The 14,986-nt window shown below is 32.8% G+C and overlaps 1 protein-coding gene across 3 annotated transcripts in view; it reads left to right on the plus strand.

The window, feature by feature from the left end:
* Positions 1-14,986, plus strand: part of Ccser1 (coiled-coil serine-rich protein 1) — a 1,107,714-nt gene that overhangs the window by 565,307 nt on the left and 527,421 nt on the right. Inside the window, exon 10 of one of the 3 annotated variants that reach the window (XM_005374257.2) lies at positions 9,351-13,500. The exons of the other annotated variants lie outside the window; for them this stretch is intronic. Within the exon in view, the coding sequence (XP_005374314.1) occupies positions 9,351-9,410 (60 nt within the window). The 3' untranslated portion in view covers positions 9,411-13,500. Of the gene's footprint in view, positions 1-9,350; positions 13,501-14,986 lie in introns of those variants that run through there. 3 annotated transcript variants of the gene reach the window in all.

Genomic DNA, 14,986 nt, shown 5'->3' on the forward strand with positions numbered 1-14,986 from the left:
GTAAAGATCTTTCATTCTGACAGTGAGAAAATTCATATACTTTCTTTAAGATCTTAAAGATAGGTTGCTTTTAGTTTTTTTATAAATGCGATTGATTTTAAGTATAATTTTTCCTTTCAATTAATACATGAACTTCACTCAGAATATTCACAGAGCCTCTAAATTTCTATTAGAAACAAGTACACTAACGTTTTCTTTTTTATTTTAAAGAGAATAAAAATAATAAAAAAATTAGAAACAATGCACAATTTCTTTAAACAAGATGATAGGAATTCAATAATGGTTGTTATATTACATATTGTTATCTTCAAACTAGTTGTTCAAATTACCAGATACAAGCACGCAAAATTGATCAAAAAATTAAAAAGAAGAAAAAAAAAGTAAACATTGACTCTTCCTTTCAGCAGACCAGTAGAAAGCAGCAGTACAGTTATGCCAGCTATCCTGTGAATATACACATATATATATTTTTTTCCCTTCCTTCTTTCTTTCTTTTCTCCTTTCCCTCATCAAGAAAGGGAGGGTACACTAACATTTTAAGTAAAGGGGGTTTCTACTTCCATTAGCATTTGTTTTAAACTCACTGTATGTTTAATAGATGCTGATTAGTCTTGAATTTGCAAGGTTCTGTTCATATTTTCCTTAAAAATTTTGAAGTTATCAGTCCTATCTAATAATAAATTACTAATTACTATTGGTCTAAACATTATTGGTAGTTCTCATTGGCTGTTCAAAACTGGTTGTTTGTGGCCTCACGCATTTCTGTCTCAGTTCAGTGTAAATATAAAATGTCAATCATTTTAGTAACAGGTGCTTATTCTGCTAAGTTTTTTAAGTATTTTAGCAGGGCTTTCAAATGGCAGGATTTGCTTTATACTTACAACTCCTGCTTACTTGTTAGGAAAATAATAAAGATACTAAAAATGTGCCTTCTCAAGCAATATATTGGTGAATTTCTCCATGTGATTTTCTATGTATTTTGTAATCTTTGCTGCATTCATTAGATGTAAATGTGTAAGTGTTCCTGGAATACTTATTGTACAGATACTTAAAATTATCAAAATAGTTCATCGTGTCATATTCATGTGAGCAATAAGGATGACTAGCTTTCTCTGCAATTACTTTATTAGCTATTGAGGAGACTAGGAGAGTTTTTTTCTGTTACGTGCTAGTATTTGTCAGTCTGTGCAGTAAACTCAATTCTAAGAACTTTTAGCTATCAACTAGGCTCTCTCAGCATCCGCCGATTTATAAACTGTAGTTTGTGAAAGTTTTCTGTTCAGATGCTGTTTATTGCAGCCATTGCTCTTGAGGCAGTACTTCTACAGAGCCTATAGGAATGTGCCCCAGCAGTGACTAGAAAACATGTCTTCCTCCTGGGTGCTTTATTTATATTTATGTTCATTATATTGATATTCACTCACTTCTAGTATTTCTGTTTAGTTTTAAAAATTAAAAAGTCAAAGTTATAAACTTAGTTGAATATTCAAGATTTTGTTCATTGGCTATAATTTTTCATATTACATTAACGATAACTTCAGTTGAAAATACTAGCTGAAAACATGATCACCTACCACAGGTCCTTATTTACATGCAAGAGTCTCAGCTTATACAGCAGTGCTGTTCTAAAGGGATCTCTTTTGAAAGTCTATCCATGCATTAATTCAACAAATATTTTGAAGTTTCCCCCAGGAGCCAGCCTATTTTCTAAGTACTAGGGATGTATTCTTTAATGGAACAACAAATATTCCCACATGGAGCTTGCAGTTGGTGAGGGCATACTTATAATAAACAATATGCATAATAAATGAATAAATTATATGATTAGTTAAATAGCAAATTATATAATTTGTCAAGTAATGAAATAGAAAGTGCTGAGCACAATGTAAAACCATAGCACAGGAAAATGATAATTGTGAGAACATGGAGTGACCAGAAATTTTAAACTGTGTGATCTGGGTAGATCGGAGGTTCATATCTGCAATTTGAAGGGCACAAAGTAAAAACCATCTGTAATGTTAAATGCCTTGATAGTATATCCCCTGAAAAACCCTCCAGACCTCTTGTCAAGAGCAAATTCCTTTCTCTTTGGTGCAGCCCTAGATAAGAATAGTCTGCTTTATTTAGAGCCCTATGGTGTGAAAAGGCTGCTCTGTGCTGCTAACGCTCAGAGCAGACACAGGGCAGGAAGAGATGCGGAGAGGAGCCCAGCCCACCTGGAGGGGCAGGACACCCAGAACTGCCACCACCTACTCACCAGCCCTTAGCACTGCAAGGAATGCTGGCCCAAATCAAGCACACTATAAAAATTACATTTACTTTTCCAGGTTTTTATTTATTTTGTTGGCATTCATTTCGCTCTCTTTTCTCTCTGCAGAAGCAGGCAAAATCGAATTTATATAGTCATACAGTATCCTGGGTGGTTTGATTCCAGGAACCATGTCTTTTTCTTTTTTAAATCATATTAGTACCAATTAACTGGAAATCCTTTTGTTAGAAATAGTTGTGGTTGAGATCTTTATAGTAAAATAATAAAGCTAAGCATCAACTATAAAATTTCTTATAGTTGTAAAGTATCCATTAAAGTAAACAAAAGGACACAGTAAGAAGACCCGGAGGTTTTTCTTGTTAAAGTACACAGAGTTGCAATTAAAGAGGAGTAAGTTTTATTTCTTTTGTGCATCAAAAGGACTATCGTCAACAATAATGTACATTTTAAAATACATTTCAATAATGAAAAGAGTGAATTTCAAAAGTCTCAGTACAAAAAAAGAAAGATGGGTGAGATGAACTGAGAGATATGTTCATTAGCTTGATTTAATCATGCCACACAGTATGCCCATGTTGAGACATTATATTTCACTTGATAAGTATATATAGTTAAGATTTTTCTGTGGAAAATAAAATGAGTAGTACATCTTTATGAAGAACACATATACAAAAATATTGTTATATAGCTTAAACTAGTAACTGTTGATATCATCAGTGATGAAATTATGTGAGTGATGGTGTTGATAAAGTAGGATACAATAAAGTGTTGAAGAGAAATAATTTCTCAGTTGACTCCCAAATCATAGACTGCCACTTCTATAGGAAATCTAAAATTAACTAAGAAATACTACCTTTCTTTAATAGCTGTAGAAGTTTTTTCATGTTTCCAGTATGGTAATTGACATTGCCTAGCAGGGTGGTCCTTCTAAAAAAAATTTTGCTACCAGTGGGAAGAAACCACAAAGCATGAATTTAAGCATCTCATAATGTCTATTTATAATGCATCATGCAGTTATAGATAATTATCATAATGTGTAGGAAATGAATCGCTAAGACTTAACTCAGTGTTCTACTTCTCTCACTGCTGAGACAACATACAAATGCCCAAAGGTAAAGGAGGCGAGGTTTATTTCAGCTCACAGTTTGCAGAGGTTTCAGTCCATAGTCAGCTGGCCCCAAGGCAGGGTGCCCCGGCAAAGGGGCATCACAGAGGAGAAACAGTCAATGGTATGACAGGCAGAAGGCAGCAAGCAGTAAGCAGTCATCCTGCCTGTCCCCTTTATCCCACCTTGGCTATCAGCCTTTTGAGTGGTGCCACCCAGAACTATGCTAATTCCAATCAGTGAGCTAATTTAGTACCATATACCCTTAATCCCAGCATCATTCATCTATATCCAGCTGGCTCCAAGAACCCCAACCTATGAGCCATGAGGCTTTGAGGGGACATCTAGATACAAACCTTAACACCCAAGTGCTTATTTAAGTAAACATTTGTGGATTTATATTTTATTTTGATTCACTTCTATCAAAAGTGTTTCTATGCAGCCTTTAATCAAGAATATCCCCAAAAGCAAATTTATCATTCATACACATAGCAGCATAACATTTTTGTATATATTATTATATAGTATGATATTAATTATTAATGTGTTGTATATGTTACATATAATGTATAAGAACATATGTGAAATCACAGTTTATAAATACATACATAAGTACAAAGACACACAAATATTGATATAGGTAGAAATCAGCCTACATTTATTAGTTGTACTGCTGTTATTATGCAAGTTGGTATTTGTCATGAATCTATTGGTTTCTGTGTGTATATGATGCAAATATACTGGAAATTAAATCTTACATCAATATAATGTTTTAAATGATTTTTAAAATTTTAATGTGAGTAAGCCAGATTTAAACAAGTATTAACTGGGTATATTTATGGTACAATTTTTAAAAATTTTGTATAAAATAATTTTAAAATAATCTCTTTTAAAAGCAACATCTAAATTTAACTCAAACATTAATTTTCAACAGGTAACGAGTATGAAACTATACATATTCTAAAGCAATAATGGTAATGGTAAAACTTTTGCCATAATAAATGTGTGAAGGTATTTTCTTTTTTACACTACACTAGCTCACGGCTTCTCTGTTATGTCATCGTCTATCCTTTTTTCACTGGCTTATCAAGCTTAATTAATTAAATCACTTCATTTTTCCTGTTTGATCTGGCATTTGCTTTGACAACATTATCTGAATTTCATATAGAAATACAAAAGGGGACATTTGTCAAGAGAATTAGCCCTCTTAATATCTCTTGTTCGTAGAAAGGTTTTTCAACCAGTTGATTCATCCCTTGGTACTTGAGAATACTTAGTTTATCTTTTGCCAGTTAAAGAACTGATTTTTAAAAGGAACAAAATATTGAAATGTCTAGATTAATAATGTTTCAAAATAAAGATTTATAATAAGTTTATAATTTAAAAATATCCACAGAGAGCTAAAGGAGAAAGAAAGCTGCATAAATGGCTTCATGCCAACTGGCAAAGAAATAAGCATTTTCAGAATATTACATTAGAACATTTTCTAAAAGTGAGCCACATGTATATAGCATTAACCTTATGTTCCATAAAGTAAAAACACCAGGAAATACTCTATTGTGAAGTCATATTTTAAGGTGATAATTAGAATTTTAAATTTATGAAGCTGAATTACTGTAGAGAAAATGTATAATAAAAAGTATAACTAGCAAATGAAAGTACTTTCCATCTCACTTACTTCTTTTCTCTAAAGAAAGAGCATTATCAAGTGTCACATTACCTCTAAAATAAAACTTTAAAAAAACCTGTCAAAATTATTCATGTTTTGTCCTCACTACCAATACTATGTCTAAAAATCAGCACTTGACATATATTCTCATATTTCCCAAAATACATGCTTTTAAGTTTTCCTCTCATGAACATTTTTTCTAATACCTTAAGATGAAAAACAGTACAAATGCCCATTAATGTCTGCTGTTTGATAGTAGCTTACTCAAAAAGTACAGGGAAATAGCTAATAAAGAATAGGAAACATCAGTATTCTGATTTGTAGAAATCTTTAGATTATTGATTAATGAAGTAATAATGTAATATTCACTTCATATATACACAAATACATATGCACAAGTATGTATGTATATATACATACATATATATGGAAAGCACAAAATCAATGATGAAAATGTTTATGGTAAAGGAGGGAAGGTAGCAGTATCAAATTGCACAGAATGAGAACAAGTGTGACTTCTTTAGGTACATCTTTTAATAGAATTTTGAAATAAAAAAGAAAACTAAAAGGTAAAAATCACTTGAAATAGTTATACATAACTAGATATAAAATTTATAAAACCACAATTAATAAAACCATAAAATCGATTAACCCAGTGGATACAACCACAATTGATACAGCCACAGCATTAAAACACAGAGAAAGATTTTTAAAAAAGGATTCAGAAGCTGAACATGGTGACACAGGCCAGTATCCCAGCAACTTGGGAGGCTGATACAGGAAGATCCCAAGTTCCAGTCCATGGGGCTGGGGATTTAGCTCAGTGGCAAAAGCGCCTGCCTGGCAAGCACAAGGTCTTGAGTTCGGTTCCCAGTACCAGAGAAAAACCAAAAAAAAAACCAAAAAACCAAAAAAACAAAAAACCAAGTTCCAGTCCAGCCTGTGTAACTTAACAAGACCCTGTCTCAAGATATAAATACACATATAAATATATTTATATAATATGTAATGTATAATACAAATATATATAAATATATGAATATATCTATAATAAAAATTTGTATGTAATTTGGAAGGGCTAAGGATGCAGCTCAGTGGTACAGTACTTGCCTGTCATTCACAGGGCCTGGCATAAATTCCCAGAATCACAAAATATAAGGAACTAAATAAAGTGATTTGCAGCCCATTTCTCTGCGTACGTTTTTATATTGTACTATATTCTGAAGACAATACTGCAAAATACCCAATACTTTCATTCAGTAACTAAGCTCTACAACTGCAGCAGTCCGAAGCAGTAGGCATAAAGGTCTAACCTGAAGCCAAGCTTGCAGGTTTAGTTTTTGTCTGCAGGAAGCAGGAGACAATGGGATCCATAAGTAATGTGCTGGGGATCTTTTGGAGAGAGCACAGTGCCCTCAAAGAGAAAATGCTGTTAAGTGTTGACAGACTTTCTTGATTAGCAGATGAAGAGGCCCAGTGACAAATTAATGCATATGCACATTGTGCATACGAACACACACACGGAGTGAAAGCACAGACAGAACAACAGGAAAACTTGCCCGAGATCAGCTGGTCTTTTTGGACCTAGATGAGGGCTGTGTAAGTATTCACGGTACCTGTGTCTCTATTTTTCTGAATTCTTAGAAGTTTTCCCCTTAAAGGGAAATATCTATTAAAAAGTAAAATATTTAAAGGACGATACATACAGACAATTTTTGTAGTCTAAGACCAAGACATGGCTTGGGCAGTTCAGTAGTAAAATGTATTGGAAAGACTTCTGAGGAAATTTTAATAAGAATTGTTATTAGATCATATAAAAACTTATTAACATTAACATTTAAAAGCATTGCTACAAGAAGACAGCAAGTACAGTAATGTAAAAAGAGCAATGCACTATGTTGGTTTATTTTGATAAAAAATACATATGGGAATATTTATACACAAAGATTACTATGCTCTCTGATGATCTCTGCTTAGGAAGAATGTGGCATTTTATTTCCTCATTTCTGCTTATCTCTTTTAGTCACATTTTACAATGAACACACAAGCCTTTCAAATTAATAAAAATTAATTTCAGTTTGGAAATATACTATTGGAAAAGCAAGCCCTTCATTGCAATTACGAATATAAATTATGTTTATGTAAGTTTTATTTAATTTCTCTCTGAGACTCTCATACAAAATGAAATAACTGGGAAATTTTGCAGAAGCAAAAACATTTGACACTTTTCTTTTAAAATAGAATCATTTATAATGTTAAGTTTTAGAGAGTGCTGCTTTTACATGACATTATATTGAATGCTTTATTATGTTCATAGCTCAAGAATATGCATTTATAGATGATTCTCTCAATGTATAAAGTCCTTGGGATAACTAATAAAAAGGAAGTCAAGTTTTCACATTATTGTTGTCTTCATGAAGTAATCAGGGAAAGCCATGATTCTCATTAACTAAGCTTTAAGATATGCCTGCCGTCCTCTTGTGTTCTACCAGCTAAATATTACACAGAAAAGCAGAGATCATTTTGTCCTTGTTACATAGCAAGTGCTAGGACAGCATGAACTGTTATGGAAAGAGAAATGGTAGTGTTATATATTTTAATGACGTTTTGTCTCGAACATATTCAACCTATTTGGTATTTTCCCCTTCACTTGCCAGATCTTTTATAGAATATTAAAAGATGGGTCTGGGTTAGAATTTTATAGAAGGTAGGAGTATTAGGGGTCTTGGATTACAGAGGAAATCAGAACTCCATTTTTTCTAAAATCCCTAAAATATAACATACTCCATCCCAGTTTTCACATTCATTCGTTTCCCAAGACATCTCCTTCATGTTTAGGTCTCTCTTGGTGGCCATAGAGACTGTACTGTTTTGTTCTGTTTTTTTAGAGAACGTTTGCTTGGCACATGCACAGTCTTGCTCTGTGTATAATGTACAGTTGTAGCACCGAGGTTCTTTTTTTATCACAGATATCATCTTTGCTCACTTACAGCCATTAAAAAGGAAGTATTCCAAGCATGGACACAGTAGTGAATGACAAACACGGGGGTTTCCTCTTTCCATAAGCCTCATAGTATAGGTGAGTGAAGGCAGAGAATCAATTAGAAATCAAAGAAATAATCAAGAGAACTGTCCATGTTAATAAAGACATTGAAGACAGTAAGCAGGAAGAGGAAATGAAGGGAAACCAGAGGGAGAGACGGGATGTGTGCCTGGAGAAGAGTTTAAGGAGGACCCGACTAACAGGTCAGCTGCTCACAGACCTGCAACCGGTGCCTGGACAGGGAAAATCATGTTGTCAGGAAGAGTTGCCTGTCAGTCCTTCCCGTTGCCCCGCGGCTTCTTCACACTGGGTTTAGTTTTGTGTTAGTCCTTGTAGGTGATACACACAAAAGGTGTGCGCGAATACACAGCTTATATCCTGTTCTCTGTCTCCCTCTCTCAAACACACACACACTGAATAACTGAGTAAGATCCACAGGATGAAATCTTCATTGCTCTGACCAGCATCCATAACTGCTGCTAAAATCTTACCCTTCTTGTCTCACCTTCCTCTCACAGATGCCAGTGCAATATATTGTCATCAGGTTACTGTACTGACAGATCTATGGCCTATATACTATATTAGCATGTAAGCTACTGTCTACTGGTACTGCTCCTTCATTTCTAGCTCTCTAAATTCTATGTTCCTGAGCAATGTATTCTGTATTTCTTAGAGGTTAAAACTCTCCTTATACATGTTATATTTACACAATGGAGTTGCTTTTTTAAAGGGTGAAATATATCATGGAAATAGTGGAATTTGCCATAATGTTTAGTGATTAAAGATTATAATAATAATTTGTACAAAATGAAAAACATTTTGTTGGAACTTTTTGATTGGGCTTAAGATGGGGACTGTGGTTTGTAAAAATATCAAGGAATCAATGTGAAATTTTCTTGGTAATTACTTAATTTTCTCATAGGGTTTTACTTGAGAAGTGCATAAAGAATTGGGTAAAATTGTCATTTTTGTACTCATATACAATGCCAAGGGAATAACAAAGTTGTTCTAATCAGTCTTCCTTTCTTTCATCTCATGCCTTGTGGTGAAGTTTACTTAACTGGAATTTGGTAACTTTTAAGCATTATTAATGTAAATGTTCTTCATATATTTTAATAACATTTTTGACTTAGAAAATCATAAAAAGAACAGCTATGTTGGTCTGTGTTTTTATTTAAATGTTAAACATTTTAAACCTTCATTTAAATTTTCATTTCATTTTATTAATTTGTCATTCATTTCTTTTTGTTTTCTTCTTTTCAAGGCCCTGTGGAATCCTACATGCACTGAACGTTTATTTAAACCAGTACACTTTCCAACCTAAGTTCTATTATTATTTGATCATAGGAAATGAATCACTAATCTATGATTTGTTAAATATTGAGTATAATTAATTTTCCATTATTCTAATCATTCTATACATTCTATATATTAACTATTTCTCAGACTATGTAACACAGAAATGTTTTCATTCCAAATACACTACACTTTTTGCATTTGTAGACCATTACACAGAATATTCATGAATGAAGATTTTGCTATGCCTGCTTTATTCTTACTGCATTTTAAACAAAACTACACTCTCATTTAAAATTATCTGTATATGCAAATATTCTAAAATGTAAAATTCCACTTGGCAGTAATATTGTTTGTTCAACCTGCTCATCCATATCATTTGTCTGTCTGATGACCATCTTATTTCATTACATAATCTTTGCACATTAGTTTTAAAAGCAATGCCTTTGTTTTTTTTAATTTGCATGGGACAGTTCCTACTGGAGAAATAAATTATGTGTAAACTTTTCCCTTTGTATTAGGACCAAAACATGAAAACAGTGTTTTTAAATGTAATAAATAATGAGTCTTACTTTAGCTACAGAATGTCATAAACTATGTATGTCTCAAAAGAGTTCAAAAAAGTTCATTGGCTGTTAATGTCATTTTGAAGGAAGTTTCTACAATGTGACGTAAAAGGAGTCTTGTATCCTAGACTTGACATTGCCCCTTGATTTCCGTGTGGCCCCTATTTATTGCCTTTTTGTAATACCTCACATGAATTATCAGATGCCCAGGTAACTCCGCGGCATGCCTGAGTGTTGTAGTTTATAACTGATAGAGTTAGACAGCCTGAAAACTCGGATCCAGGTTCTGAGCAGGTGCAGAGTACTAGAACCATCCGTCTAAGCAGAGGGATGTGAGAGGTGTTGAGTGCTCTGTATTTTGCAGACATGCAATGAAGTAGTCATGGGTGATGTTGGTAATGTCTGAAATCTGTTATAAAATTAATTAAGTTATTTATGTCATTATGTAGCATACAATATGAATAATCAAATGCCTGGTGTGAACCATAGTATTAAATAAAACTGTAAATATATTTATGTACACAAAATATCACTTGTTCCCTCGTCAATTTTACCCCTTGAGGCACCCATTCAAAATGCAGGATAAAAGAAAATTGTTTCTCTAACAATTTTCTAGAGTTTATTCCTTTGTCTCATTTTCTCTAGTCTTATTTTATATGTTGAATATTTAAATGCATATAATACAAAACTCTGTGCTCTTTGGGAAAACATTCCCATTGAAGATTTTATTGATTTGAATGGTTAATATTATTTTGAAATGAATACAGAGATATTTTGACTACAAGGTAGAAAAAAAAAAAAAAAACAACATGAAGTAGCAACTGGAGTATGTTCACAAAGAAAAATACCTTTTTCCTCAAAAACAATGTAGCAGAAACTGTCAGTGCAAACAAAACAAGCCAACTACCTCAGAAGTACAATTTCAGAATTGCTTCTATAATAACAGCAAGCTATTTCAGTGCTTCTTCTTTCTCTCTCCCTCTCTCTCCTAGAACAAATGCTGAATACACATAAGTGAATGTTTACAAACCAGCAATTTGATTTCAAAGGAAAATATTATCAGTCTTTCTAAAAATGTTTATTGCGCAGTTTGTTCCTTTAAGTATTGCAATATTGTTCTGCATGGATTTGAGTACATTAAACATGAATAAAATAGATTAATGAAGATGTTGCTATTGTTTATAGAAAAATCTATAAAAATTATAATTATTGTGCTACATTCTACGGTGAAGCGAAACAAAAGTTGATTATTGCTTTTCAAAGGAGACATATGAGGGTTGTAGGTAATGCATCATCAGTATTTATTGATCAAAGGAAATTATGCTCTATATTTATCCCTATATGTTCATCTTGAATAGTCTCACATTCAACAGCTCAAGGTAAAAGGTTGGACTGATTTGATTTTACAAATAATGAAACTAGAATTTAAAGAAGTCTGCTCAAATCCATAGTTGTTATTAGGTGTCTGTAATTAAAAGTTAAATTTTGTTTTTCTATATGTTTGCAGAATTCTGTAGAAAGTATACACTGATTATAGATGCAAATATGTAGAAAATTATATGATATGTATCATATTTGAATACGTAAGTACTTAAAATTTTCAAACTTATGACGTCTACCTATATTATAAGGATTTTTAAATGACTAAAATAATATGTTAATATTTATATATGATTTTATGATGGTGCATAAAACCTTCCTCACTAAATTTTTCAAAATTATGCAAAATTATACAGTTTTGAATGTCATATTTTCATTCATTGACTCTTCATAAAGTAACCTTTTTTTAAGAAGGCTGGCAAAATTTTCTGACCTGCAAAGAAATTTTGTGTAATACCTTGGTTCACAAACACTTCTATTTACAAACAAGTTGGTTCACAAACAGCACGTAGCAAAACTTTGCTTCATTTCACAAACTCTGCATCAGGTGACAAGCAGGACCACGGCCATCCTCTCCACACAAACACAAACCCAGCTATCTCCCCCAACTCATAAAACTTCTTACCTTCATAAACGGTGGTACCACTGCACCTCCTTCACTATCAGAATAATGTTCCAGGTCCCCATAATGAATGTAATTGTTATGTACTGCAAACATGTAGTGATAAAAAGAAAAACTAAAGGAAAATAAATTTGAGGTTGACATCTTACAATATTGGTGACAGCCAAACTAAAATCATAATTATAGGCTTCTCTTCCAAGATTATATTTATATGTTCCTAATTATATTATAGTAGTCAGATCTAAGATAATGATGCACTTCAGGCCAGTGTCACTCTAATAATTAGAGATCACACATCTGTCACCTATAAATGCAGATGTAAGGAAGGGCATTCTACTAAGACACTCTGTTTTATAAGAAATAAAAATTCTAGACCAAAATTTATCTAATTCAATTTCTGCAGCTATAAGGGAACTGTGTAAGTTATTTTAGACTAAAATGGTAACTCTGATGTCTTTTAGAGAAATAATAAAAAGTATTCAACGATCCTGATTTAAAATAATAATAAAAATAATAAATATGAACATATATCATGAACAATAAAGTAACTATCTGGGAATAAGTATAATTATTTTATAGTTCATCTATTTCTTAAGATCTTAATATATAATAATAGATTCATGGTTCAATTTATATAACTAGTAAAATTTTTCTGCAAGACTTTATAACTTATTTTTTGGAGAGCCTTTTCAATTGACTTCTATCAATAGTATCAATAAAATTAATGGGACTAGTCTCTTGAAAACTATTGTATCCATTTTAGTAATGTATGCAACATCAATAATTTTATATATACATAAAAACAAGCTATAGAGCAGTGGTGGCGAACCTATGACATGGATATTTGTTTTTCAGCACAAGATGTTACTTTATCAGTTGATTTTCCTAACTTAACAGCTGAGTATTCAGGTTTAATTGCAGAGTTGACATTTTGTGATAAATGAGTGGGTGTTGGGTTACAGTTTGGGCACTTGTCTCTAAAAGGTTGCCATCAGGACTGTTTAATTTTCTAATGCTTATTTATCAGAATGCAAGCTTTGGAAAGCCAAGGACTGATTTTTAAAAATTGATTTAAAAGATAAAAAGGACCAAATGATGCTATATATTCATTGGAGATGGCCGGTTGACTTTAAATGAAAAAGAACAGTCGACACATGTCAGGCTAACACAAGGGATTTGATTGTCACATCAAACTCACACAAGTCAAAGATCTTACCCGGTATCAACCTCTCCTGATCATTTCAAAGATCCTGGCAATGAAGCTCGCTGGAAGAAGGGACACATCCGAGATACTGAGAGCTGCCCTCCAAGCGCATTCGTGTTCCACTGTATATCCGTCCTCTGATCCAGAGTGATAGGGAGATCACCGCATGAAGTTTTGCAGGATTATCTCATACAGGGGAGGAGATTTTCACCTATGAAATATCTGTCTTATATGTCCTATCGATGTGACAGTTTCTTTGTGCCATACTCATTGACCCATGATGTAAATTCATACACTCAAATCAATTTGTAACATGCTATTAAAATTGCCATAGATAAGGATCTTACATCTACCAAGTATTCATTTATTGACTCAACCTTCTAGTTTTCACGTTGGCAAAGAGATTGTAGGAGGTTTACCGCCCTTTTTTCTTTTCCTTAAAGAAAAATCATTGCTCTAACTCCTTCCTCCCCACCAGCTCCATTTCTGCTATGCAGGCTGAGAAGCTTCCTCTATGGCCGGGAGTGGTAAGCCTGGCCTTGTAAGATTCTTCATTGCTGCTGAGCTATAAAGAAATAGTTTATGGGTTATTGTTTGACCTACACTGCCATTTTTAAAAATTGCTATCATAGGCTTTAAATGTTTAAAAACATAATTTGAAGCAAAAATTACAATACTTACTTTTCTTGATAAAAAAATTTTTCTTTTTAATTTTCATTTATTTCAAAGTTTCCAGAATTTTATATTGGAAGAATAAGAATTCAGTGATTCAATATGAGAAAAATGTAAAACCTGGTTTTTTTGGATGTGTACTTTTAATATAGAGAAGAATAGAGAAAAATAAAAGACAGTTTCATATGTACTTTTAATATAGAGAAGTAGAGAAAAATAAAAGACAGTTATTTAAACTTACCCAGTATATTTTAAATTGTAAACTGTAATTATTTTCCATTTGCTGTTTATTTAAAATTATTCCTACTAGAGCAATAATTCATGAAGATAATTTAGATAAAGTATAGCCCTTCTTTATTATATATTCTTCTTCAGTTATACTACATATCTCGTTGTATGTATTTAACTGAGTAGAAAGTGCCTGTCTCAAAATATTTCAGGTGTAGTTTTGTAATAAATTAGAAAATTTCTATGCTTTTTCATTTTCTTATGCTCAGTATCAAAAGTACAATGCAATAATTCCCATAAGAAGATCACATATACGGGCTGGGGATTTAGCTCAGCAGCACAGCACCTGCCTGGCAAGTGCAAGGTTGTGAGTTGAATTCCCGGTACCAGAGAAAAACCAAAAAAAAAAAAAAAAAAACAAAGAAGAAGAAGATCACATATAAAACACTGAATCCAATATCTGCTGCCTGATTTATCTATTTTACTGTTCCACAACCGAGGGTCTTACTTCTACCCTCAAGTCTCAGTGCCTTTAATCACATCAAGCTCCTAACTTTTAGTGCTATTTCTTCTTTCTCAGCTTGTTTATATGAAGACTAAGCCAAGAGCCATATGCCTCCTCATCAACTTATTCCCTGGATACTCAGGGGATAATGGAATATTTTCTAAATCACTAAAGTTCAGTAATAGCTAGTGTTTCTTTACTGTTACTATCAGGTGGTCTTCAAAAAACCCTACATGTTTTAAATATTTTAATCTTCTCAAAAGCCTGTAGGCTCATGTCTACTACTCAATACCCTTTTGTAAGCAAGGACACTGGAATGCAAAGTAGGTAACCTGCCCCAAATGACATCACTAGTATTATTAGAAATCAGATATTCTTCTCAATAGGGTGATATCACATAAACATCATCCTAGTGTGTGCCACTTTT

This window comes from Chinchilla lanigera, unplaced genomic scaffold (assembly GCF_000276665.1).
Source record: "Chinchilla lanigera isolate Chin_1 unplaced genomic scaffold, ChiLan1.0 scaffold00004, whole genome shotgun sequence".
In the NCBI taxonomy this organism is placed as follows: domain Eukaryota; kingdom Metazoa; phylum Chordata; class Mammalia; order Rodentia; family Chinchillidae; genus Chinchilla; species Chinchilla lanigera.